Below are 23,757 nucleotides of genomic sequence, written 5' to 3'. Positions count from 1 at the left end.
GACAAAGAACAGAATGTGAGCTCCCAGTGTGATGCTGCTGCAAAAACGGCGAAGGTGATCCTTGGATGTATAAAGAGGGGAGCAATGAGTACAGCTGGCTGAAATGCAGGATTTCCAGTGTACAGGAAATGTCACTATTTTAAAATTTCCTGTGAATTGGAAATCCGGCTAAAAGTTTGTTTTGGAAACTCCAGCCCATGGTGTATCCAAAATGAAATTTGCTCCCAGGAACCCCAACAGATGCAGAGTTTCACTACTGTTAACATGAGGACAAGCATGTCAATTTCTCAGAGCCAGTGCTGGGGCTCTGGGGCAGCCTCATCATGTGGCCTGCCCTGGACTGGGGAGCCCTGGGCTTCCAGACTCCTTGGCCAGCTGGCAGCCAAAATAGGCAAATAGCCCAGTCCGGGACATTTTGCTAGGTGGGGCCGCCCAGGAGCCACAGACCCTGGGACACCGGAACCCATCCCAGGCCTTCCAGGATCCCTGATGCAGACCCTGGAACTGAGCCTTGGTTAGAGCTGGGGCTCCCAGGGCTTGCAGGTTCCTATCCCATGGCAGAGAGCCTGAAAGCAGTGGCAGGGCGGCACTGGAGGTACAGACCCTCGAAAGACTAGGGTCTCCAATTCTGGATCAATCTGTATGGTGGGGCTGCCCCAGAGCTGCAGATCCTAGAAGACTGGGGTACCCAGCCCCAGGACAATCTACACAACAGGACTAACAGAAGCCCCCAGGGAACCTGGCAGGGAACCATGGATATTTCCACCAGACCCTGCTTGTAGTTTCAAGAAAGTTCATTAAACCCCAATTCACTTTCATGATAAATGTTGAGTACAACAAACTGGCATTTTCCAATGAAACTCTGGTTTGCCAGATAATTTCCAACCAGCTCAAGTAGGGAGGTGATTTTTCCTCTGTGTATAGCACCGGGGAGACAGATACTGCATCTGCTTTTAGTGTCCACATTGTCAGAAGGATGTTAAAAAATTCCAGGGCTTGAAATTGTGCCCTGCAGTGAGAGATTAAAGGAGGTCAATCTGTTTATCTTATCAAAAGGACAACCTAGATGTGTCTTGATTTCAGTGTATAGATACTTTCACATGAACAATACACTGCATACTAAAGGCTTTCTTAATCTAGTGGGGAAAGGCATAACAAGAACCAATGGATGGAAGTTAAAGACAGATTAATTCCTATTCGAAGCACATTAATTCCTATTCGAAGCAAGGCATACATTTTTCACAGTAATAGAATCATAAAATCATAGAATATCAGGGTTGGAAGGGAGCTAAGGAGGTCATCTAGTCCAACCCCCTGCTCAAAGCAGGAACAATCCCCAACTAAATCATCCCAGACAGGGCTTTGTCAAGCCTGACCTTAAAATCTTCGAAGGAAGGAGATTCCACCACCTCCCTAGGTAACGCATTCCAGTGTTTCACCACCCTCCTAGTGAAAAAGTTTTTCCTAATATCCAACCTAAACCTCCCCCACTGCAACTTGAGACCATTACTCGTTGTTCTGTCATCTGCTACCACTGAGAACAGTCTAGATCCATCCTCTTTGGAACCCCCTTTCAGGTAGTTGAAAGCAGCTATCAAATCCCCCCTCATTCTTCTCTTCAGTAGACTAAACATCCCCAGTTACTTCAGCCTCTCCTCATAACTCATGTGTTCCAGACCCCTAATCATTTTTGTTGCCCTTTGCTGGACTCTTTCCAATTTTTCCACATCCTTCTTCTAGTGTGGGGTGCAAAACTGGACACAGTACTCCAGATGAGGCCTCACCAGTGTTGAATAGAGGGGAACGATCACATCCCTCGATCTGCTGGCAATGCCCCTACATATACATCCCAATATGCCATTGGCCTTCTTGGCAACAAGGGCACACTGTTGACTCATATCCAGCTTCTCATCCACTGTAACCCCTAGGTCCTTTTCTGCAGAACTGCTGCCGAGCCGTTCAGTCCCTAGTCTGTAGTGGTGCATTGGATTCTTCCGTCCTAAGTGCAGGACTCTGCACTTGTCCTTGTTGAACCTCATCAGAATACTGATGAAACAATGGAACAAATTACTGAGGGAAGCAGAAGATTTGCCACCTCCTGAAATATTCAGAACAAAATTGGGTGCCTTTCTGGAAGATATGCTTTGTCCAAACACAAGTTCAGAAGAAGTACAGTAGTAATTGGTTTAAATTCTACAGCCTTTGTTACCCAGGAGGTCAGACTAGATCTAATTCTCCCTTCTGGCCTTAAAATCTATACAGCTATGAATCAGAAAGAAAGTTAACGTTTGCAAAGTGAAGCACTCAAACATTCAGAATTCCAGACTTGTACTTGCCTGTGAAACCTTCATTAGCCCCTTTTGTGACTGTGCGTGCAGGTCCATTGTCCAGAACATGAACCTGGCAAAGGCATGGTTGGTGTTGCAAAAACACAAACACTCATGAGAAGTGCTCGGCACTGGCACGTGCATAAACACCTTCCAGAAGGGTGGGACCAGAACACCCTGACACAGGGTTATGGTGTAAACACAGTCTGCAAAGATGATGAAAGGGAAAAAATGACCCCTCCAAAGATAAGGTCAGGATGACAGGGTGATGGATAGAGATGTTTTGATCAAACCAACATGGACATGGTAAAGGGTGGTAACTAGTTATTTCGGAGGGTAACTTGATTTTATCATAGTATAAATGACAGGTCACGGGGGGGGGGTGTCTTTTTCTGGCTTCGGGTGAGGGGAGGGAGTGGAAAGTCTCACCACTCACTGAGCCAAGCCCATGGTAAGGGGCCTACATGTGCCAGTGTAACTGTAGACATTGATCCGGGGAGCTAGTACCGTGCTTTGTCAGCAATAAACCTGAACGAGCGCCTTCGCCACTGAACCGAGTCTGTGGTCTTCTTGGGCAGTTCGATCGAGGCCTGCTGCATCAGCTATCTGCGCAGAGCTGAAAACACACACACAGAGAAAACACACACAGCCAACAGCTGACAACACCTGGGAGGTAGGGAACTGTTATTATCTCCATTTTACACATGGAGAACCAAAGCCCAGAGACACTCTATGGCCAAAAGTATCAAAAGCGTCCACTGATTTTGGGTGCCCAACTTGAGATACCCACGTCCTGGCTTTTGAGAGTACTTAGGCTTGTGAAGCTCAGCTCCCACTGACTTTAGTTTACAACAGTGAGTGTTCAGCACTTCTGCAAATCAGACGCTCATGTTCTCAAGGGGGCCACCCATAAAATGAGGAACACACAATTAATGACCACCTGTGAAACACTTGGTTTCAGCGACTTGCCAGGCGTCACATAGGAGCTCTGTGGCAAAGGAAGGGATAGAATCCAATTCCCCAGGGCAGCATTCACCTGCCTTAACAAGAGACCCTCCTTTCTCTTCCTGCAATTCCCACACTCACACACAGCACACTTCACAGTTTCTGCAGCAAGTGAGGCAGGGATCCTACAGACAACCTCCTCCTTCACGCCACGGCCCTGATTCAGATCACTGTCTATTCTGTGAAGAAAATAGCATGTTATCATGTAATGAAAGACTGTATCTTAATGCATACGCACAAGTGGGCCAAAAGAGAGGTGCAAAGACAACTTTCTGCCATTTCCTTATTTTTTACAGCTCAACTTTGCAAACTTAACGTTCCTTAAAAGTAATGTTTTGTGCATACTCTCCTAGGTTTTTAAAAAAAACAAACTGAAAAAAACAGAAATTCCAAGATGCGGAATCATGTTGACACCCACATGGATTGTCAGCAGGGTTGGAACCTTTAGATTTGCCACCCAAACCTCTGCCACTTGAGCTAATGGCATAACTGACAGCAGTAGTAGGTTGTCATCCTCTTTGTGGACCAGCATTAGACAGAGATCAGAAGATTTTTTGGGGGGGGGTGGGTTGACAAATATTTGCTGACAGCAGGGGAGTGGCAAAACTCAGGGATTCTGGGTTCCATTCCAGGTCTGGAGAGGTGTGTCCTCTACTGGTCACAGACCCCTCTTCCCCTGTTCTCTCAAGCCTAATTCCTTCTGTGCCCACCCCTCCAACCTGTCCCAGTGCTGTCTCTTCCCCATCCCTTTCTCTGTGTCCCAGTCCCATTCTTCTTCTCTACCCAATTCCTGTCTCCACTCCTCAAGCTTCTCATCCCCAGTCCCAGTCTCCTTGCCAAACTAGTCCTAGACTTCACCTCTGACTTCCCCAGCCAAGTCCCAATTTCCCCCCTGTTCTCTGTGCTGTCCTTCCCTTCTGAGGTCCTCAGCTGATCTGTTTCACACTCTTACCCTTGCCTTGGGTTGTCCTGTCTGCCCCAAGTCCCTGTTCCCCTCCCTGGATGCCTCATCCACTCTCAGGGTTTCTCTCTACACACACTTAGCTTGTGGAAAACTGGGGTGTAAATTTACCTCATAGTAGCCTTCTGCACACTGAGTGTCCGTGTGGAGTCTGCTGCTGCGCACTAACCATTCCCTAGTGCTTGGAACCGGGAGAGATCAAAGCACACAAGGGAACTGCTCGGGCTTCTCTTCGCTCCCACACTAAATCAGGGCCACTGTATCCATGCAGCGGCACCGATTTAACCGTGTCTGGTGAAGACGCATTACATCGATGGGCGAGCGCTCTCCTGTTCAGATAATTAGTCCACCTCATCGAAAGGCAGAAGCTCTGCTGGCAGAAGAGCATCTCCCACTGACATAGTGCGATGGAGACACTGCTTTAAGTCGATGTAAGTTACATTGCTCCCGGAAGGGGGGTTGTTTTCAAAAACCTGAGTGACGTAACTTACATCAATGTAAGCACTAGTGTAGACAAGGCTTCACTGCACGTCCACATGGACACTCAGTGCATGGCAGGACAATGCAGGGTAGATTTACAACCCAGCTTGCCACAAAGTAAATGTTCATGAAGATCTACTCTCGGTCTCCCCCACCCCACCCTGGCTACTTATTCCAGTCTCGTCACCCTGTTAGTCTTAGACTCTTCCAACACCCTGGTTCCTGATCTGATCTGTTTTTCCTAACCCACCTCCAGTTCCTCCCCACTGGTTCCCAGTCCCAGACTTCTCACCCAGTATGACATTCTATACCTTGGGGGAGCATGTTGTAACCCCCATATTCCTCATTTTCATATAATTCTGATCTTACCTATAAAGCATGCCTTGTAAGGTATCAGGGGAAAGGTTATATCTGCTGAAAGTCATTTCTCTATCCATATATGTAGATCATTAATGCATATGAAGTTATGAGAATTGTGTAGTACGGTTGTCACTAAAACATGCTGTAAGTTGGGGGAATCAGCCAGATATTAGCTCCCCAGAGGCAACAGCAAGGAAAGTAACCAATGCCCGGGCGGAGTGTCAAACAACCCATCAATAGCCATTGTCCAGGACGTGGGAGAAAAGGACATGATAAAAGGAAGAGATGTTTGCCAAGCTCTTCCTCTCTCTTCCACCTACATCTACAGACACCACACCAAGCGAATGAAGGGCTGATCAAAGGGGAGAGCCTGGCTGAAGAGCAACCAGCCAGCCTGGGGTGAGAAACATCTAAGTTTGTAAGGGCACTGAAAGTGTTAAGATCAGCTTAGAATGGGTTTTGCTTTTATTTCATTTGACCAAATCTAACCTCTTATGTTTTGACTTATAATCACTTAAAATCTATTTTTATAGTTAATAAATGTGTTTGTTTATTCTTTCTGAAGCAGTGTGTTTGGTTTGAAGTGTGTCAGAGACTCCCCTGGGGACAACAAGCCTGATACATATCAATTTCTTTGTTAAATTGATGAACTCATTGGGTAGTGACATTTGGTTGCACGATCCAAAGAGCAGCTTACATGCCAGAGGCTGTGCATGAACAGGCCAGGAGTGGGGGTTCTCACAGAAGAGCAGGGTAAGGCTGGATCCCAGACTCAAGGATTGGCGTGACCTAGCAGATCACCGGTACGGATAACACCAGAGGAGAACGTCACACCAAGCCAGTCCCAGTCGCCCCAGCTCCCACTGTCGTTGATCAGAAAGTCACAGTCTCTCCCCGCCCACTCCCTGTCCTAATCACCCTGCCTAGCCAGTCCTAGTCTCTTTTCCCCTCCTCCCAGTCCCAGTCTCCTTGCCCAGCTAGTCCCCATCTCCCGCTTTCTCTCCCAGTCCCAGTTTCTCTCCATCCACCAGCCTCCAGGCTCAGAATATTCCCCCTGCATCCTTATCCTCATCTACTTTCCCCTGCCACCCTGGTCTGCATTCAGTTCAGGTAGCTTCCTCCTCACACTGCCTGGGCCCAATAGGTGGATACAGTCTCCCTCATCTCCATTCTAGTGCCTGGTGCCACTCTGGTGCACAGCAGCCAGGAGCATAATTTCAGCATAATTTTATTGGTTGCACATCTTGCCACTGGTGCAGCCCCTCTTCAGAGACCGTCACCTTCTTGCGGTGAAGGGGCTTGGGTGCTCCAATGATCCTCAGAGCGAAGTTGTCGGGAGATTCATTTTTCTTCAAATTTGGTATCATGAGAAGATTCCATAAGACTTGAGAAATGCAAACGTTGTTACAATCTTTAAGAAAGGAGATAAATTGGAGTCTGGAAATTATCGTGGCATTAACTTGCTATCTACAGCAGGGAAAATTCTCACCCGTATCCTCTAAAACCAATTACTTTCCCTTGCTAAAGAAATATTGCTGGAATCTCAGTGCAGTTTCACACCATCCTGCAGGACAACCGACAAGATCTTCGTTGCCCACCAAATCCAGTAAAAGACTTGGGAACAAAATCAGGATCTGTACATGGCCTTTATTGATTTGCCAAAGGCCTTTGATTCTGTCAATCGCGAAGCCCTGTGGAAGGTGCTGGCCAGATTTGGCTGCCCTCCAAAATTTATTAAGGGCCTAAGGCGTCTTCATGATGAGATGACTGCCACCATTCTCTGTAATGGCTTGGAGGTGGATCCGTTCGTCATCAAAACTGGGGTTTAGCAAGGATGTATTTTTGCCGCAACTCTGCTCTCCATGTATTTAGCAGTCATTTTGGTCCTTGTTAAAGACCGCCTTCCCACTGGAGTTGACATTCAATACAGAATGGATGGGAAGCTTATTAATCTTTGACATTTCCGCTCAAAGTCTAAAGTCCTCTCCTCGTTCATTACTGACCTTCAGTATGCTGATGACTGTGTCAGCATCACACACACTGAAAATGACCTTCAGTCCTCACTGGATTTTTTTTGTATAAGCTTACCAAAGCCTACAACTCTCACTCAATATCAAGAAAATGAAAGTGCTCTATCAGCCTGCTTCAGGTCTTGCACATGAGCCACCTTAATCACCATCGAGGGACAGACTTTGGAGAGTGTTGAGGACTTCTGTTACCTCGGTAGCCAACTTTCTCAAGATGCAAAAATTGACAGTGAGATCCAGCACAGGATCCAGTGCGCAAGTGCTTCCTTTGGGAAACTGCTCTGGTGCATTTTCACAGACTGTGACCTATGGGAGGACACCAAGATCCAGGTCTATGAGACAATTGTTATTCCTACACTCCTTTATAGATGCAAAACCTGGGTGACCTATCGACAGCACCTCAAGAGTCTGGAGAGGTACCACCCATGATGCCTCTGGAAGATCCTTTGCATCAAGTGGGAAGATCGCTGCACTAACACCAGCATCCTCATTGAAGCAAATGTCACCAGCATTGAAGCAATGATCCTCACTCACCAACTCCGCTGGGCTGGACATTGTGTGTGGATGCCAGACTCTCGTCTCCCAAAACAAGCCCTCTACTCTCAGCTCACCCATGGTCAGAGATCCTGTGGTAGTCAAAGGAAACCCTACAAAGAGACACTGAAAGCGTATCTCAAGAAAACTCATCACAAGCTGGGAGGAGCAAGCAACTAACCGATCTCAGTGATGCCACATCCTCCAACAGGCAGTGGCCCGCTTTGAGGAGAAGTGCCTTGCCCTCGAAGTTGAAAAGAGAGAGGGAAGGAAAGAAAGAAAAAGAACTTTCTCCCAGCAGGCAGCTGACCCGTCAGGCAACATCAGTATGTACTGCGGGCAGATCTCTGGTTCCAGGATCAGACTCCTGAGTCATCTCAGGACCCATCTGTAAATCTGTGGTGGAGATCATCCTCGAATGGAGGGATCGCCGATGATGGTGATGCTGCTTCTGCAACCAATGAGGCTGTAGGCCTACAGACAACAGCCTCTGTCACAGTGCAGCCCTGATTCACTCCCTGGGCACCATCCAGTCTGTGCACTGACTGAGGCAGGGACCTTGGCAGAGGAGAATGTTTTGGCAAAGTTTGGTATTAATCCAACCAGAAATGAAAAGTGAAAGCTGGACGAGAAGGGGTTGAGAGAGACAAGGTGGGTGAGGTAATATCTTTTATTGGACCCACTCCTGTTGGTGAAAGAGACAAGCTTCTCAGCTTACACACAGCTCTTCTCTGTCAGATCAAACGTTTGTCTCTCTCCAACAGAAACGGGTCCAATAAAAGATATTACCTCACGCACCTTGTCTCTCTAATATCCTGGGACTAACATGGCTACAGCAACACTGCATATCAGAAGACGAAAGTTTTCTAGTATTCTGTCAGAACAGCATCTCTCAAAAATTGCTTGGTGCACAAACGTCTCTCTTACAATATGTGTTTGTTCTCAGTGATATCTAGTGCACAAGGCTAGTTTGTTGACGGCTGGCTGGTTATTTCTGGAATAATTCTGAATGGGCCCAATCCTGCATCCTTTATTCTGCTTCTACTCAGTTTGTACAAAGCAAACTCACATTACAGTCACTGGCTGATTGCCTGAGTAAGGAATCCTGGGTTTGTCCCTTTGAGCTGGCCCTGCACCTCTATCCAGGGAAGAGGAGGCTTAGTGATGATATTATTCCTACTAAATGTTAAAAAGAGAGGAGTTAAAAATAAAACATCATGGGTCTGTAGTTGTAATGTTAACTATTCAGTCACAGTAAATGCCTCCATAATATGCTATTCCTGTGCTGTGTAGGGTAGAGTTATATGTTTGGCTGAGCTCTCTATGCTACACTAGATCGACAGGGTATCTCAGATTTTGAAATTTTCTATTACTGGTTGGTCCAAAATGTGTGAAGTAACAGAGCAGATGGGGGAGTGCTCTCGGCTACATCTAATTCTGGCCAAGCTGGGAGAATCTGCCCATTCCTTGGTCACCCTATGAGGGTTGTAAAGGGGTTACATAAATGCCCCGTCCTCTTCTGGGTACTTCTGGGTACTTCTGCGGTTGGCTGTCTGGGTCTGGATTTTGGCATGAATGTAACATTTTCAAAAGTGCCGCAGCGACTTAGGAGCCTAAGTGACATTTTCATTTTTCATTTTCTCTCCTATCTGCATTTTAGACCCATTCTGAGGGAAAGGGAAAGGGAAAGGGAAAGGAAATATGTGGCATGGAAACAACTGGAGATGAGATAATGAAAATGCTTCACAGTCACACAGGGGGATCCTCGGTGGCCAGTGTCTTGAACAGTAATAATTACAGCTCAGTAATAACAATAATGACAGGACTTGCTCTGTTATTTGTTCATCTCTCACTAGGGTCACAGGCACATGATGTCCTCTGGGTTCAAGTCCTTTTGTCTGAGGGGATTTGCCTTTCAGGACTGAGCTGGCTGATTCTTACCTGAACAGGTCACTCCAGCATCATAGTCATGAACACAGTAATTTATTTCCCATCCACTGTTCCCACAGTTCCAGAGGGCAGACTCGGTACCATCACAGGCAACGTCATCAAGCCAAATTGGTCCAGATCCTGCTCCAAAATGACCCCAGCCAGGGGCACCGACAGCAGCTCCACATCCCAATTGCTTACAGACAACCGCAGCATCTTCCATGTCCCAGTCACTACTACACACAGTCCCCCACCGCTCCTGGTGTTTAACCTCCACTCTCCCGGCACAGGGGCTGCCTCCATCCGCCAGCCTCAGCTCGTCGGCACCTTCAAAGAGAGACACAGAGCAGGGTCAGAGCAGCAGGGAGCCCCCTCCTCAGCATTATCACAGCAGAGTCCGTGCTCCACAGGAAGGGATCCATGCCCAGAACCAGGAGAATGGGACATGCCCAGAGCTGCCTCACGGTGTCACCTTCTCACGTCTCAGGGCCTCACACTCGGAGCTGTCAGTGCTGCAGCTCTCCCCTTTTTATCCCCACTCTGGTGGTTTGGGGAGTTTTTACCTGTCTCGTGAGAACACGATGAAAGGCGCCAACTCATGGAGTTTCCCTTATTCCAAATGGCTCCATCTCCTGTCACTGGGGCTGAAGTCAGTGAGATGCCGCCATCTCCCTACAGTCTGTCGGCATGTGGGCATATGGCCGCCCTGAGTAAAGCTGGCTGCCACTTCCCACTAAAGCCCACCGGGAACACGGCTGTCTCTGTGTGGCTGAGGGGGCTGGAGAGGACCCCGGGACCGTGATGGGCAGCAGAGACCCTGTGAAAGGAGGCTGGGGAGAGTGAGGGGAGCAGGGCACTGCGGGGACAGGAGGCAGATTCAAGGATTGCAAGGGAATGGGGTAAAGATGATGAGTCAGCTGGAGGGAAGGGTGGGGAGGGGGTTCTGGAGCAAGGGGAGGAAAGAGGGTGGGGAAGAGAGAGAGTCTGTAACAGGGGGCAGGAGGGACAGAGGGAGGAGGGTCTGGAGTGGAGGGTGGGAGGGAGGTCAGAGGGGGGGTGGGAGGGAGAAGTGGGGGGGTGTCTGCAGTGGGGTTTAACAGGGAAGCAGGAGAGAGGGTCAGCAGGGAGTGTAGGAGAGGGGACAAGGATCTGAAATTGGGGCAGGAGGGAGGAGTGGAGATGGAGCGGAGGGTGGTCTGGAGGTAGAGCAGGGAGCATGGGGTTGGAGGGGGTTATGGAGCAGGGGGAAGGAGGGAGGGGAGGAGAAGGGGTTTAGAGAAGGGTGTCTGCATGGAGAGGTGGAGAGAGGAGGGGGTCTGGAGTGAGGGACAGGATTAAGAAGTGAGGAGGGGGTGAGGAATCGGGGCAGGAGGGAGAGAGGGGAAGGGGGAGAGCAGAGAGGGGGAAAGAAGGAGGCATGGGGAGAAGATGGGCTCTTATAAGTGGGGAAGGAGGAGGGAGGGGTGGGGAAGGGTGATCATGTGTAGGGGAAGGATGCAGGGGGCCTGAAGCAGGGCAGCAAGAGGGTGAGGAGGGGAGGGGTGTGGCGCAGAGGATGGGAGGGAGCAGAGGTAGCCTGGAGCAGGGGGACAGGAGGGAGTATTGGGGAGGATGGAGGAGTCCGGATGGAGTTGGGGGGCCTGGTGCTGGTGGACAGGAGGTAGGGGAGGGGTTCTGGAACAGGGGGACAGGAGGGAATATTGGGGAGGGGAACAGAATCTGGAGTAGGCAGGGGATGGGGTCAGAAGTGGGAGAGGGCAGGAGAGAAGTAGAGATGGGGAGGAGAGGGGAGGGGGCTCTAGTATGGGGACAGTGCTTCCCAGTCTCAGGCAGAGAAGTCTGGGGGCAGGGGGCAGGGAAGTGTTGCTGTTTGCAAAAGACTAAATCAATCCTGTTGTGTTTACAGTGACATTATAGCTGATGTGAATGGTTGATGTCAGTGTGAAGGTCTCCAGTATCTCTGTAATTCACCCCTGAACAGTAACAGAAGTTCTGTGTGCGAGTGTGAACCATGCTGCATGAATTAGCTCAGTGGCTGTCAAGCTCTTTCTCAGTCAGCCCTTCGTCTGTCAGAGGAACTGAACCAGGAGGTAGAGCGAAGGCAGTGCTGGGCAATGGACGGCCGTTCCCCGTCTCAGGGGTGAGGGGAGGGTAAGCGCAGTCTCCAGCTGAGCAGCCAGGGAGAGTCGTGCAGTTTGGGTGCACTAAGGGTGACTTTTCAGCCTGCGATTCTCACCCCGCGCTGGCAGAGGCGTAGAGGGGGGATCTACAGTCCAAAGACAGACTGAGAAGCAAGAGTGGATGGTTTTTATAGTCTCATGGTTTTTGATCTGTGGCGCTTGGCCCACTGGGTTCCTCTCCCGACCTGCCCCAGTGAGACAGGTGACATCCCTGTGTGGGCCCTGCAATCTCAGGACAAGAGCAGCTCATGGGGATTCAGCTAAATCGACTGGGCACAGGATTTGCTAAACCGCAGTGGCCTCTCTTGGACTGAAATCAGCGCCCCCATACGGACACTAGTGCCAAAGGCTCCAACACTCAGAAGAGGAAAGTGGTGCTTAAAAGGAAAGTTGCTTCCTACACGTTTCTCTCTTCCGCTGGTCTCCATACGTGCTGGAACTAGGGCTGCGGGGGGCGCTTCGCACCCCTTGGCGTGAAGTGGTTTCCATCATATACAGGGTTTACCGTTTGGCTACATGCTTTTAGCACCCCCACTATACAAATTGTTCCAGCCCCCCAGCTGGTCTCTTCCCGTCTGCGTCCCCTGGGCTCTTCCTCCCGCCTCTTCTCCCCTTTCTACCTGGCCTCTCTACCCTGCAAGTACAGGCTGCTCCTTCCTCAGATGAGCTGCAGACTCTGCTCCCACTCCCTGCCATTGACTTGTCCCCCAATAGCTCTGAGTTCCACCCCCTGCCCCCAGTTGTGTCAAGAGTTTTTTGTATCTTTGTGGATTGTGGAGATGCAAAGCTGGCTGCTGGGAGAGAAGCAGTTAACAGGGAAGGTGAGGAGAGGTCACTGGGATACTGGCTGGGAGAACTGGTCCCCAGGACAGGGTTTGAAGACCCAGGACTGTCCCTGTGACTGGGAGCAAGTAGGGGCATCATTATAATGCCCATGAGTTACGGCTACATGCCAAGTGCACTGTGAGCCCTGGAACAGGCTGGTTGCAGCAGTGGATGGCTGAGCCAGGGACACCGTGTTTATGGAGCCTCCATGGAGCTCAGCGAAGAGTGCAGTTCACACCAGTATGTGACCAGACCATCCCGCTTCTTCAATGCCAAACAAATATAAAACACTTCTTTTGCTGCAATCCACAAGGAAGGTTATCCAGGTGCCGCTCTGTTCAAACCAGTCCCAAAGGAAACCCCTTAGGCCTGGTCTGCACTAGGAAAAAGGGGGCTTTTTTTTCAATGGAGTTAACTCAGCAATGTTCGCTTGTGGCAGGACCCAAGGCTGTAACACTGCTCTAACTAAGTGCACACAGAGTCCTGTTTCCCTGTACACAGTAAAACCTAACAACAGCCGGCAGTTTCCTTCTTCAGAAATCCCCCAGCCTGCCCCTCCAGCGAGCTCCAACAGGCTTTGTTTCTTTGCTCCCTTCCAGGATCCCGGTCACAACTCCTTCTACTGGCTTCTCCCTCAAACAGGCAGTCTGACGCCAGTATCCTAGCCCCTGCATTGGCAACAAGGGAAACCCCTGGCTTAGCTCTGCCATGCCCATGTGCCCAGTGCCTTTGGCAGTAGCCCCCGCTGTCTGCAGCTGTTTTAACTACTGTGACGTTATTGACAGAATCTGTAACCATATAGATCGCTGTTGCAACCTCTGTTATATATTTGCATCAAATATTGTACAAAGGTTGTCGTGTGAGGTGTCTATGGGAAGGTTATGATTGGCTGATTATAATTATGCTCTCTGTGTCTGTGTATCATTTTGTAGTTGAAGTTATGAATATTGGCTCTATACTGTCTGTATTTCAAACTTGTGCTATGCTTCTGGGGAACACCCCAGACAAGTTGGTGTCAGCTCTGCCTAGCCTGCTGGATAGCCCATTCAGGACCATCAGCCATACAACTGACCCATTGAGAGAAGGTGGATACACCTTGTGGCTCAGCAAGGTATGCAGGGACATGCCTACGGACAGATCGCCAAGGTTTTTTCTTGCCATGTGCCCCAATGCTTGTTTCTGGAGCAAAGAAAGAGAGTCCACATGACAAAAGACTATAAAAGACTGCTGCAGCTCCTCCATCTTGTTTTCAATCCTGCTTCTTACCTCTGGAAGGACTTTGCTACAAACGGAAGCTCTACACAAAGGACTGAATGACCCATCCCAGCTGTGGATGTTCTCCAGAGACTTGATTTGAACCTGCAGTTTATTCCATCACTGCTACAAGCCTTAACTAAGAGTTTTGCCATTACTATATGTAGTTGATTCCATTTAACCAATACTTGCTCTCATCTATATCTTTTTCCTTTTATGAATAAACCTTTAGATTTTAGATTCTAAAGGATTGGCAACAGCGTGATTTGCAGGTCAGATCTGATTTGTATGTTGACCTGGGTCTGGGGCTTGGTCCTTTGGGATCGAGAGAACCTCTTTTCTTTTACTGGGGTATTGGTTTCATAACCATTTGTCCCCATAACAAGTGGCACTGGTGGTGATCCTGGGAAACTGGAGTGTCTAAGGGAATTGCTTGTGTGACTTATGGTTAGCCAGTGGGGTGAAACCGAAGTCTTCTTTGTTTGGCTCATTTGGTTTGCCGTGGTGTGCACAGAGACCCCAGCCTTGGGCTGTAACTGCCCTGCTTTAAGCAGTTTGTCCTGAATTGGCACTCTCAGTTGGATCCCATCAGAACCAACATTGTTACAACTACATAAAGGATCTTGATTACTCCATCTGTTGAGCCTAAAAGAGAGTGCTTGGCTCAGCTATTGGCTTTCATGAGGTCTGTGATTGTCTTTGGATTGAAGACTCCCTGAAGGCAGCCATCAGCCCCTCTCTGGATAACCAGGACTGGATTTCCAGTTAGGCAAAGTAGGCACGTGCCATGGGGTTCTGGCATTGTAGGGGCACTGAAGGTTGCCAAGTATGAGATTATTTTGGGGTAGTTTACTGCCCTACTGCTGCTAATCATAGAAGATTAGGGTTGAAAGAGACCTCAGGAGGTCATCTAGTCCAACCCCCTGCTCAAAACTGGACCAATCCCCAATTTTTGCCCCAAATGGCCCCCTCAAGGATTGAACTCACAACCCTGGGTTTAGCAGGCCAATACTCAAACCACTGAGCTACCCCTCCCCCCTGTCTGCACTGCTCAGGATTTCTTGGGAGGGAGCCTCCTATTTGCCCCGCTCCCTACCAAGACGCCCCACAAGTCCCTTGTCTCATGTTGTTTCACGTCATGCCCCCTCCCCTTAGGTGACATTTGCAGCACGTGCAGAATTCTTGTCTGAGGGAGGCAGAATTTTTTTTTCTGCAGAAAAGGTGCTTCAGTTCTGCCTTTTGCCCACCAGAGGCCACTGTGGTGCCAGAAAAGCCTGAGCAGGCTGAGGCTGACTGGTCTGGCGGGCAGCAGCAAACGCCTAGCAGGCGGGTTGTGGATGCATGTCAAGGTTCCTTCTCCACTCTGAACTCTAGGGTACAGATGTGGGGACCTGCATGAAAGACCCCCTAAGCTTATTCTTACCAGCTTAGGTTAAAAAACTTCCCCCAGGTACAAACTTTGCCTTGTCCTTGAACCATATGCTGCCACCACCAAGAGTTTTAAACAAAGAACAGGGAAAGAGCCCACTTGGAGACGTCTTCCCCCAAAATATCCCCCCTAAGCCCTACACCCCCTTTCCTGGGGAAGGCTTGATGATAATATCCTCACCAATTGGTACAGGTGAACACAGACCCAAACCCTTGGATCTTAAGAACAATGAAAAATCAATCAGGTTCTTAAAAGAAGAATTTTAATTAAAGAAAAGGTAAAAGAATCACCTCTGTAAAATCAGGATGGTAAATACCTTACAGGGTAATCAGATTCAAAACATAGAGAATCCCTCTAGGCAAAACGTTAAGTTACAAAAAGACACAAGAATAGGAATACACATTCCCTCCAGCACAGCTCATTTTACAAGCCATTAAACAAAAGAAAATCTAACGCATTTTCTAGCTAGATTACTTACTAACGTTATAGGGGTTGGAAGGCTTGCATTCCTGATCTGTTCCCGGCAAAAGCATCACACAGACAGACCAACCCTTTGTTCCCCCACCTCCAGATTTGAAAGAATCTTGTCCCCTCATTGGCCATTTTGGGTCCGGTGCCAGCGATTACTTACCTTAGCTTCTTAACCCTTTACAGGTGAAAGGGATTTGCCTCTGGCCAGGAGGGATTTTATAGCACTGTATACAGAAAGATGGTTATCCTTCCCTTTATATTTATGACAATGCATTTTTTCCTCAAGTGAAAAGTTACAGCAGCCTTCTTGGAGCCAAGTCAGGAGGCAGAGTGGGCCACACAGGGCTGCTGGGGGGCACAGGGCCACATGGAGATGTGGGAGGGGGGCTCCAGGCAGGGCCACATGGGGAGGGGAAAGGGTGCTGAAGATGCTGTGCCTAGGGGTGCATAAGGTGTAAATCCGACCCTGAGAATAACAATCTTATATTTCCACTAATTCTGTGGCCCAACTTGGAATAATGACCCAAATGCAGCACCCTGAACCCTGAGGAAGTTCACATCTGGGTCTGGGAATGAAACTCGTGGCTTTGGTCCGTCCCTGATATTTTCTCATTTGTTTGCCTGCACCCCACATCATTGTACAAATTTGTTTTCCCACACAATTTAAATAGGCCAATAATTGTGAAACACAATCTTCTGGCAAAGACTGACATGGCCTCTACTCGGGGCTCAGGGAGGAGAATTGGGGCATGGTGATATCCCCTACATTGCATACACCCCTGCCTCACTCTGTCTGCATCATGTGAAACATACTCAAACTTCCTAAAGAAAACAAAAACTTTCTAGAGGATGATGCACATATGTTAATCAGTCCAACAAAAATCCACTGAGCTGAACATGTGCTTGGCATCATTATAGGACACTATCCACAAATAACTGCACAGTCCTTTATCCCTCACCAGGGGTCACTATAGAATTCTCTGCCTTTTGGTCATGCACAGTTGTGTCATGGGCTCTAACCCCAGCACATTATATATGAACTTCTTGAGAATTTGAAATATAAACTCCAAGTAACCTGATGAACAGTCAGTTTACTCAGGATTTTCTGGGTTCCAGCCCCCTACTCACCACACAGTGACTGAGCTGTCTGTGAAATACACATCAGGGCAGGTTTTTCTCTAAGACAATAATTGAGACTGACCTTGCTGATTATGAAGGTCAGGGTCAGTTTCTCAGGCTGACGCAGCAGCACATCGGGTTCCCGTGACCCAGCTACTGCTGAGCAGTTCACTGCCCTGCCAGACACATGGATCATTCTCGTGCTGTTAACACCAGCCTAGCAGGTTCCAGTCACTGTATTATTTGAACTGTATCTGGGCCCACATTAGATTGGAACCTTATTTTTAATCAGTTTTGGAGTCTTTGGGCCAGATTCACACCATGAATTGCCCCATCACATGCTGCTGTAACCCATGGTCTGCCTGCCCTGCCCCCTTTCCCCCCACTGGTGTTAAGTCTGCCTGCAGCTGGGACACTGGATAGCAAGGAGCCTGCAGCCCCCTCTGTGCTGGAGGAATGAGAGTGGACCTGAAACTGGGCAGGGGCGGCCTTGCGGGAATGAATCCAATGTGGCCGTGAGAGGCCCTGATGAAGCACCTCTGCCATGCAGCTTGTGCTGGTCGGGCTTCTCTAGACTCCAGCTAGGATTCAAAGCTTCTCTGCTCCAGCAGAAGCCCTGGGGGAGGGAGGCAGGGCTCCTGCAGGATAGATCTTCCTGCTGGCAGAGCTTCCAGTACCCCCAAGGGCACAGGGCATTGCACACTGCACCCCAACACACACAAACGCAGACACCTGTGAGGGAGGAATCATCTCTGGGTTTATTTAGATAAATCCTGCTCACCTCAAACTTGCAAAACTTCTACTAGTTTCAGTGAGTGAATGGGGGAGTGAGGAGCCAGGACTTGGCCCTTGGAGCCGTTAGATTCTGGACCAACCAAACATTTCTGTTGGATCCCAAATTATTGACGTGTTTGTTTGGATTTAAAATACTAAAGTGATCCCCAGCCAAGGCTTTGGGCACCCGGATGCATTGATAACACACTCAAATCCGTGCCGGATTAAGTGACCATTTCAACAGGATCTCAGCCAGCCAGACACCTACATAAACTCCTTCCCACCCATTTCTCATTATGTGACGCATGGCGTCAGTCCTTCCCACCCCCTCCCCAAACAAGTGTCTGTTGCAGTGTGCCCAGAAGGTCACCTAATTTGGGCTATTTTGACCCAAAGAGTAGAGCAAGTTCCAGCATCCTGGAGCCCTCACAGAGAGCACCCTACCAGCCAGCTCTCTCCTTTATAAAAGGGGGAACCAGCTCAGGCAAACCTTCTGATGACAGATGTGGCCGTACAGCCTGGGTAGAGAGGTGATCCCTCAGGGAGGCCCGTCCCAGGCCATTTAGGAATTTATAAATCATCACCACACCTTAACCTCCACATAGAGCTGGGCAGCCAGTGCAGACCCTGCAGCACGGCTGTAACATGCTCCCAGCCAGATGCCCCGCTCAGTAAGTCGCTGCCATTTGCACCAGCTTTATTCTCGGAAAGGTTTTAAGGTGCAGCCCCACACAGATTAGTCCAATTAGTCCAATCTCAAGGTAACAAAAGCCTCGGTAACAGTGGCAAGATCCAATCCCAAAAGGAAAAGTCCAAGCCTTGCACCGGTGGTAAAAAGTTGACAGTAAAAGTCACCACCCTAGTTCCAGTTAACCCAGCTCCCCTGGTGAAGCACAGAGGAGACTTACCTGCTATGTCCTGAATTGTGAGGAGAAGAAGCCACAGCACCAGAGTGGAGAGATGTCCCTTCATTGCCAGCCTGACTTGCTGTTCCCCCACTCACTGCACTGGTTGCGCCTAAGCAAGCACCTGCCAGGGCTCCTCTGTGTCTGACAAGTGACAACAAAGCAGTGGAAGGGAAATATATAGATTCAGAGTCTGGCATCAGCTGCGGGAAGGAACCAATAGCAAACCCATCTGCCTTTTTAGTTATTATCAGTGGTTTTATCTGTGACTTTATGCAGCTAAAACATCCAATAAAACTCAAAAGCAACAAACATCACCATATATGAGTGATGAGCCCCCTCCTGACGTCAGGTTTACCACAGCCTCAGATCATCTGGTAACTCCCATCTCTGGTGCGGGAAGAAAAACTGCTGTACAAACTGTATGTATCTAAGCTGTTTCTCACCCTCATAGATTCTATGTTGTATTAGACATCAGTTGGGAGACATTAGAGGCAGCTTATTCTAAAAACTAGGGAAGAAATCCCATGTGCCAACGGTGATCATTACAAGACCAATTCCCAGTATAGGACATGCCCAGCTGGAGACAAGGACATGTCACTAGAACCAGGTTGTATCACTCAGATCAGCCGTTGTACAAGAGAAATTACCCAGCACTACCTGTAATATTGACATTTGCCCTACTAATAGACCTTGGGGTTTCCTGCCTAGACCATGATCGTTAGTGGCAGAGGCAGATCTTAGGGCTTCCTGAGTAGGCCATGACCCTCTCTTGCAGTAGCAGGATGTTTAGCACACATTATGCCCATCAGTGCTGTCAGTAGGGGGAAGACTCCCTGGAAACAAGTTTACTTGATTCTTGGGACACAGACAATTCATGGAACAAGCACAAGGCAAGGGGCATATAGCTCAGAATAATGACTGGCTGGCATCACACCTACCTCAGGCTCTTCCTAAAGAGAATTGTTTCAAATAGTTGGATTAAGGAAAATGTCTTTAACTCTTTACCTTTGCATTTTCTCCCAGGCTGACTTTCCGCATGGAGAAAAGTCCCCGAAAAAAATCTGTGCAGCCAACACCTGATTCTCCTTTGAATCCCTCCTTGAGACTCCGCTCTGTTGTGATTCTGGAAAAACACCTGACAGCGACTAGCTTGGCAGATGAGGAGCTCTGGCTCTGCCTCTTCCCCTTCCTTCCCTCTCCTTATTTTGACCAACCTCCCCGCCCCAATCCTGCCATTCCCCCTCACTCAGCCCTCCCCCTACTCAAACAAATAGTAATGACAAAACAGGAAATTGCACCAATCAGCACCATGTGAATTTGCTTCTGTTATTTCTCCCCTCTCCAATCCTGCATCTGTTCTTGAGTCTTTTAGACTGTCAGCTTTCTGGAGCTGGGAGTGTGTCTGTATTTGTGACCTGAATGGGCCTTTGGATGCTATAATAATAACCATGTAATAATAATGTGATTATTATTAATAATAATTAATAATTAATTCATCGCCTGCTTTATTAGCAGGGGGTTTAAAGAAGAAAGATGACGGCTGCAGCGGTTAAAAAGTAAACCAACCTGGCTAAGAGGGGAAGTGAAGGCTGCTATAAACATTAAAAATATATAGGTAGATAATAGCTTATCTAAAGTGATCATCAAGTTGGGCCATTTCCAGCACAAATCCAGGGGGCAGAGGGTGAGAAAACCTGGATTTGTGCTGGAAATGGCCCAACTTGATGATCACTTTAGATAAGCTATTACCAGCAGGACAGTGGGGTGGGAGGAGGTATTGTTTCATGGTCTCTGTGTGTATATAATGTCTTCTGCAGTTTCCACGGTATGCATCCGATGAAGTGAGCTGTAGCTCACAGAAGCTCATGCTCAAATAAATTGGTTAGTCTCTAAGGTGCCACAAGTCCTCCTTTTCTTTTTGCGAATACAGACTAACACGGCTGTTACTCTGAAACCTGAATATTGTTGTGATTTGTGGTGTAAGGGACCATCTCTCACAAAGACAGGCTTACCTGGGTGGCAAGATAAATCCGAGTTCCCCAGGGCACTGTTTGTGACTCCATGTTAAGGTTGTTACAGTGCCTAAGGAGTTCACACTTGACACTTGTTTGGTGAAATCTAAGAATAGAACTCACAGCCACTTTGCGGCTTGCATCCTGCTTCTTCTCAGTCTGCCCTGAGGTTGGTGCTCACACTCCAGACAGGCAGACACAAGGAGCAGGGAGAATTAGGCTGGAAGCAATGTGGCCACATGGACAGAGCAGTGCACAGGGTTTAATGAAGTCTCACTTATTCAATGTGATGTGCATTCAGCTTCACACATTATGAATGAAACAGGATGGGAATCCTACTGGGGCCTGGGACCAATACTGGTTTTAACATTATTTTAAACTGGGAAACCTTACAGAATATCAGTCTGTTAGAGATCCCAGAGTGGAAGAGAAGGCAACATTTCCAGGCAAGTCAAGGAATTCCATCTATCCAGGAATACATCCAATCAAAAGTAGCAAACCTAGGCGAAGCTAATCCCATCCTACTGCTTGCAGTATCCTCCATAGCAATAACTGTATTGGTCAAAACACAGAAATCGCTCCATGTTACACTACTCTTTTTCCTATTGTAATAATAAAGATGGTGGGCAGATCTGATTCTTATCAAGCTGTGGATCCGATTGCTGGCTCTGAGCTGCTCCTTCTCCAGGCTTTTCCTCAGGTCCATCGCCAAACCAGGTCCATGGAAAATGGATCCTGGACACTCACAAGTCCAGAGATTCCCCAACTGTTTCTGTTATGCCCCACCCCCCTAAAGAGACCCATGGCCCCCACGTGCCTCCCTCCCTCCAAGCAGAAACAGTCACTTCATGGATGCCTGGATCCCACACTGGCCAGGACTACCATGCACCTGTGTTCCATCTCCTCTTCTGACCTGAGATTTCAATGTTCCATGAGCTTCAAACTGAAAATATCCAAACTCTTCCTTTCTCTGGTTTTCAGTTCAAAACTGTCTGAATTTTACATTTTATGGGAGATTTTAAAAATGCTTTTTGAAATTTTCCATTTCAGGAGACAGGAAAGCTGAGGCACGGAAAGCTGACATTAAATCCACTGTGACGGGGTCAGGCCCGAGGGCTACAAGAGTGGTCAAAGGCAGATATATTAGTTCCAGATTAAGCAGGTCCCTTTTCCCTGGTTAAGATAACAGGGACTATTCCAGAACACTCAGGAACTTTCTAGAACTATTTAAGGCAGGCTAATTAGGACACCTGTAGCCAATTGGGAAGCTGCTAGAATTAATTAAGGCTAATCAGGACACCTGGTTTAAAAAGGACCTCACTTCAGTCAGTGAGGGGTGCGCGTCAGGAGCTGGGAGTGAGAGGACGTGCTGCTGGAGGACTGAGGAGTAAAGCATTAACAGACACCAGGAGGAAGGTCCTGTGGTGAGGACAAAGAAGGTGCTGGGAAGAGGCCATGGGGAAGTAGCCCAGGGAGTTGTAGCTGTCGCACAGCTGTTCCAGGAGGCAGCTATATTCTATACTCTAGACAGCTGCATTCCACAGGGCCCTGCGCTGGAACCCGGGGTAGAGGGCAGGCCCAAGTTCCCCCCAAACCTCCCAACTCCGGACCCAACACAGGAGGTTCCACCAGAGGGGAAGGTCTCTGAGCTGTTCCCCAACCCACATGGTGGATCAGCAGAAACTGCGGGGTTTGTTCTTAACCTCATCGCTGGCCAGCATGGGAAAAAGAGTATCTGAGTGAATGGCAGATTTGAGCCACAGAAGTGGCCAAACTGAGGGCTACTGTGAATCTCTGCGGCGAGCAAATCTGCCAATAAGCGCAGGACCCACCAAGGTAGAGGAGGAACTTTATCACACCACACAGGAACCGAGTGACAGAGGCTGGACTACAAAGCAGGTTTCCTGTCTACCAGCCTGGCGCTCTGTCCACTGCCCCACATCTCATGGTGTTAGAGTCTAAGAGCTGCTCACAGGCAGACGCACTTGGCAATCTTGCCTCAAACAACTGCTGCAAAGTGGGAATTTTCTGTAATATTTTTATGAAGCCTATGTGTGCCTCAGTTTACTCTGTGTTTGAGGGTCACCTAGGGAGTAAAGGCTTGTTTGCTCTCTGCAGAGGCTCAGAGACATAGGTGTGATTGGTGCCCAGCTGTCTGGGTCCTTGTTGGTTGTCCTTCGAGTTCAAAGATGACCGTGACATCCCTGATTGATTTGGTTTCTGTGAACAGGTGAGTGGCGGATCAGGCCAGTTTAAGCTTTGAACTGTCTGTGGCACACTGAACAAGAGATGCCGCTATGCGTTACTTGATTAACAGGGGACGTGCTGCTGCTATGAGATTTCTGCTGCAGGCGCTTCTGCTCTGCCTCAGTAGTTCTCTGTTTGTAGACATAGGCATGGGAACTAGGGTTGTGGGGGATGCTGCAGCACTCCAGTTTTTGTGCGGGATCCTGCCCACCCTGCCAGTGCCCAGGGAGCCGGCGCTGCTGGCCTGGGACCCGGGGCTCTGCTCCGGTCCTCGCACCTAGGGTGCCAACTCCCAGCTGCAGGACCTCCGCCTGCGGCTCCATTCTCAGCCCCGCATGCGGGGTCCCAGCTGCTATGGGACCCGCACCCTGGGCTCTGTTCTTGGCCCCGCATGTGGGGTCCCAGCTGCCGCCGGCCTCGCACCCAGCGCTCTGTTCATCGCCCCGTGCCTGGAGTCTGCACGCAGGGTCCTGGCTGCTGCCGGCCCAGCACCGGGGGCTCTGCTTCCCATACCGCACGCAGGATCCCAGCCTTGGCCCCTTACCTCTTCCTGTGTTTCCCCCACTCCCCTCTGACTCACAGACCCGCTTCTGGCCCCAGCTTTGGGGGGTTGGGGCATGGACAGGAGTAAGGGGGGTGAGGTAAAAAGTTTGGGGTGGGGACCACTGGCTTTCAGCACCCCCACTGTAAAAAATGTTCCAGCACCGCTGTTCATAGACTGTAGCTCCAGTCTGGATGAGACTTCACCGGGTAGAACCACCATGAGCGAGATCTTCACAAAACTCAGGGTCAATGTTGAAACACCCCAAGAACAGCTTGAGTCTTTGAAATGTTTCTTCTGGACCCCTGAGAGCGCTTTCCCTCCTTTAGCTCGCCATAAAAGAGCTTCTCTGGCAGTAGCTCATCTGACATTCT

The 23,757-nt window shown here is 49.0% G+C and overlaps 1 protein-coding gene across 1 annotated transcript in view; it reads right to left on the bottom strand.

Moving 5' to 3' along the window:
• LOC140898841 (antigen WC1.1-like) overlaps positions 1-18,647 on the bottom strand; it is a 43,264-nt gene extending 24,617 nt beyond the window's left edge. The window contains exons 1-2 of the mRNA XM_073313347.2: positions 18,584-18,647; positions 9,636-9,950 (exon numbers count right to left, since the gene is read on the bottom strand). Of these exons, the coding sequence (XP_073169448.1) occupies positions 9,636-9,950; positions 18,584-18,647 (379 nt within the window). The remainder of the gene's footprint in view (positions 1-9,635; positions 9,951-18,583) is intronic.
• Between the last annotated feature and the right edge of the window lie 5,110 nt (positions 18,648-23,757).

Source organism: Lepidochelys kempii, chromosome 1 (assembly GCF_965140285.1).
Source record: "Lepidochelys kempii isolate rLepKem1 chromosome 1, rLepKem1.hap1, whole genome shotgun sequence".
In the NCBI taxonomy this organism is placed as follows: Eukaryota; Metazoa; Chordata; order Testudines; family Cheloniidae; genus Lepidochelys; species Lepidochelys kempii.
Note: the sequence above shows the minus strand (reverse complement) of the source record. Positions and strands in the feature narration are given on the sequence as shown.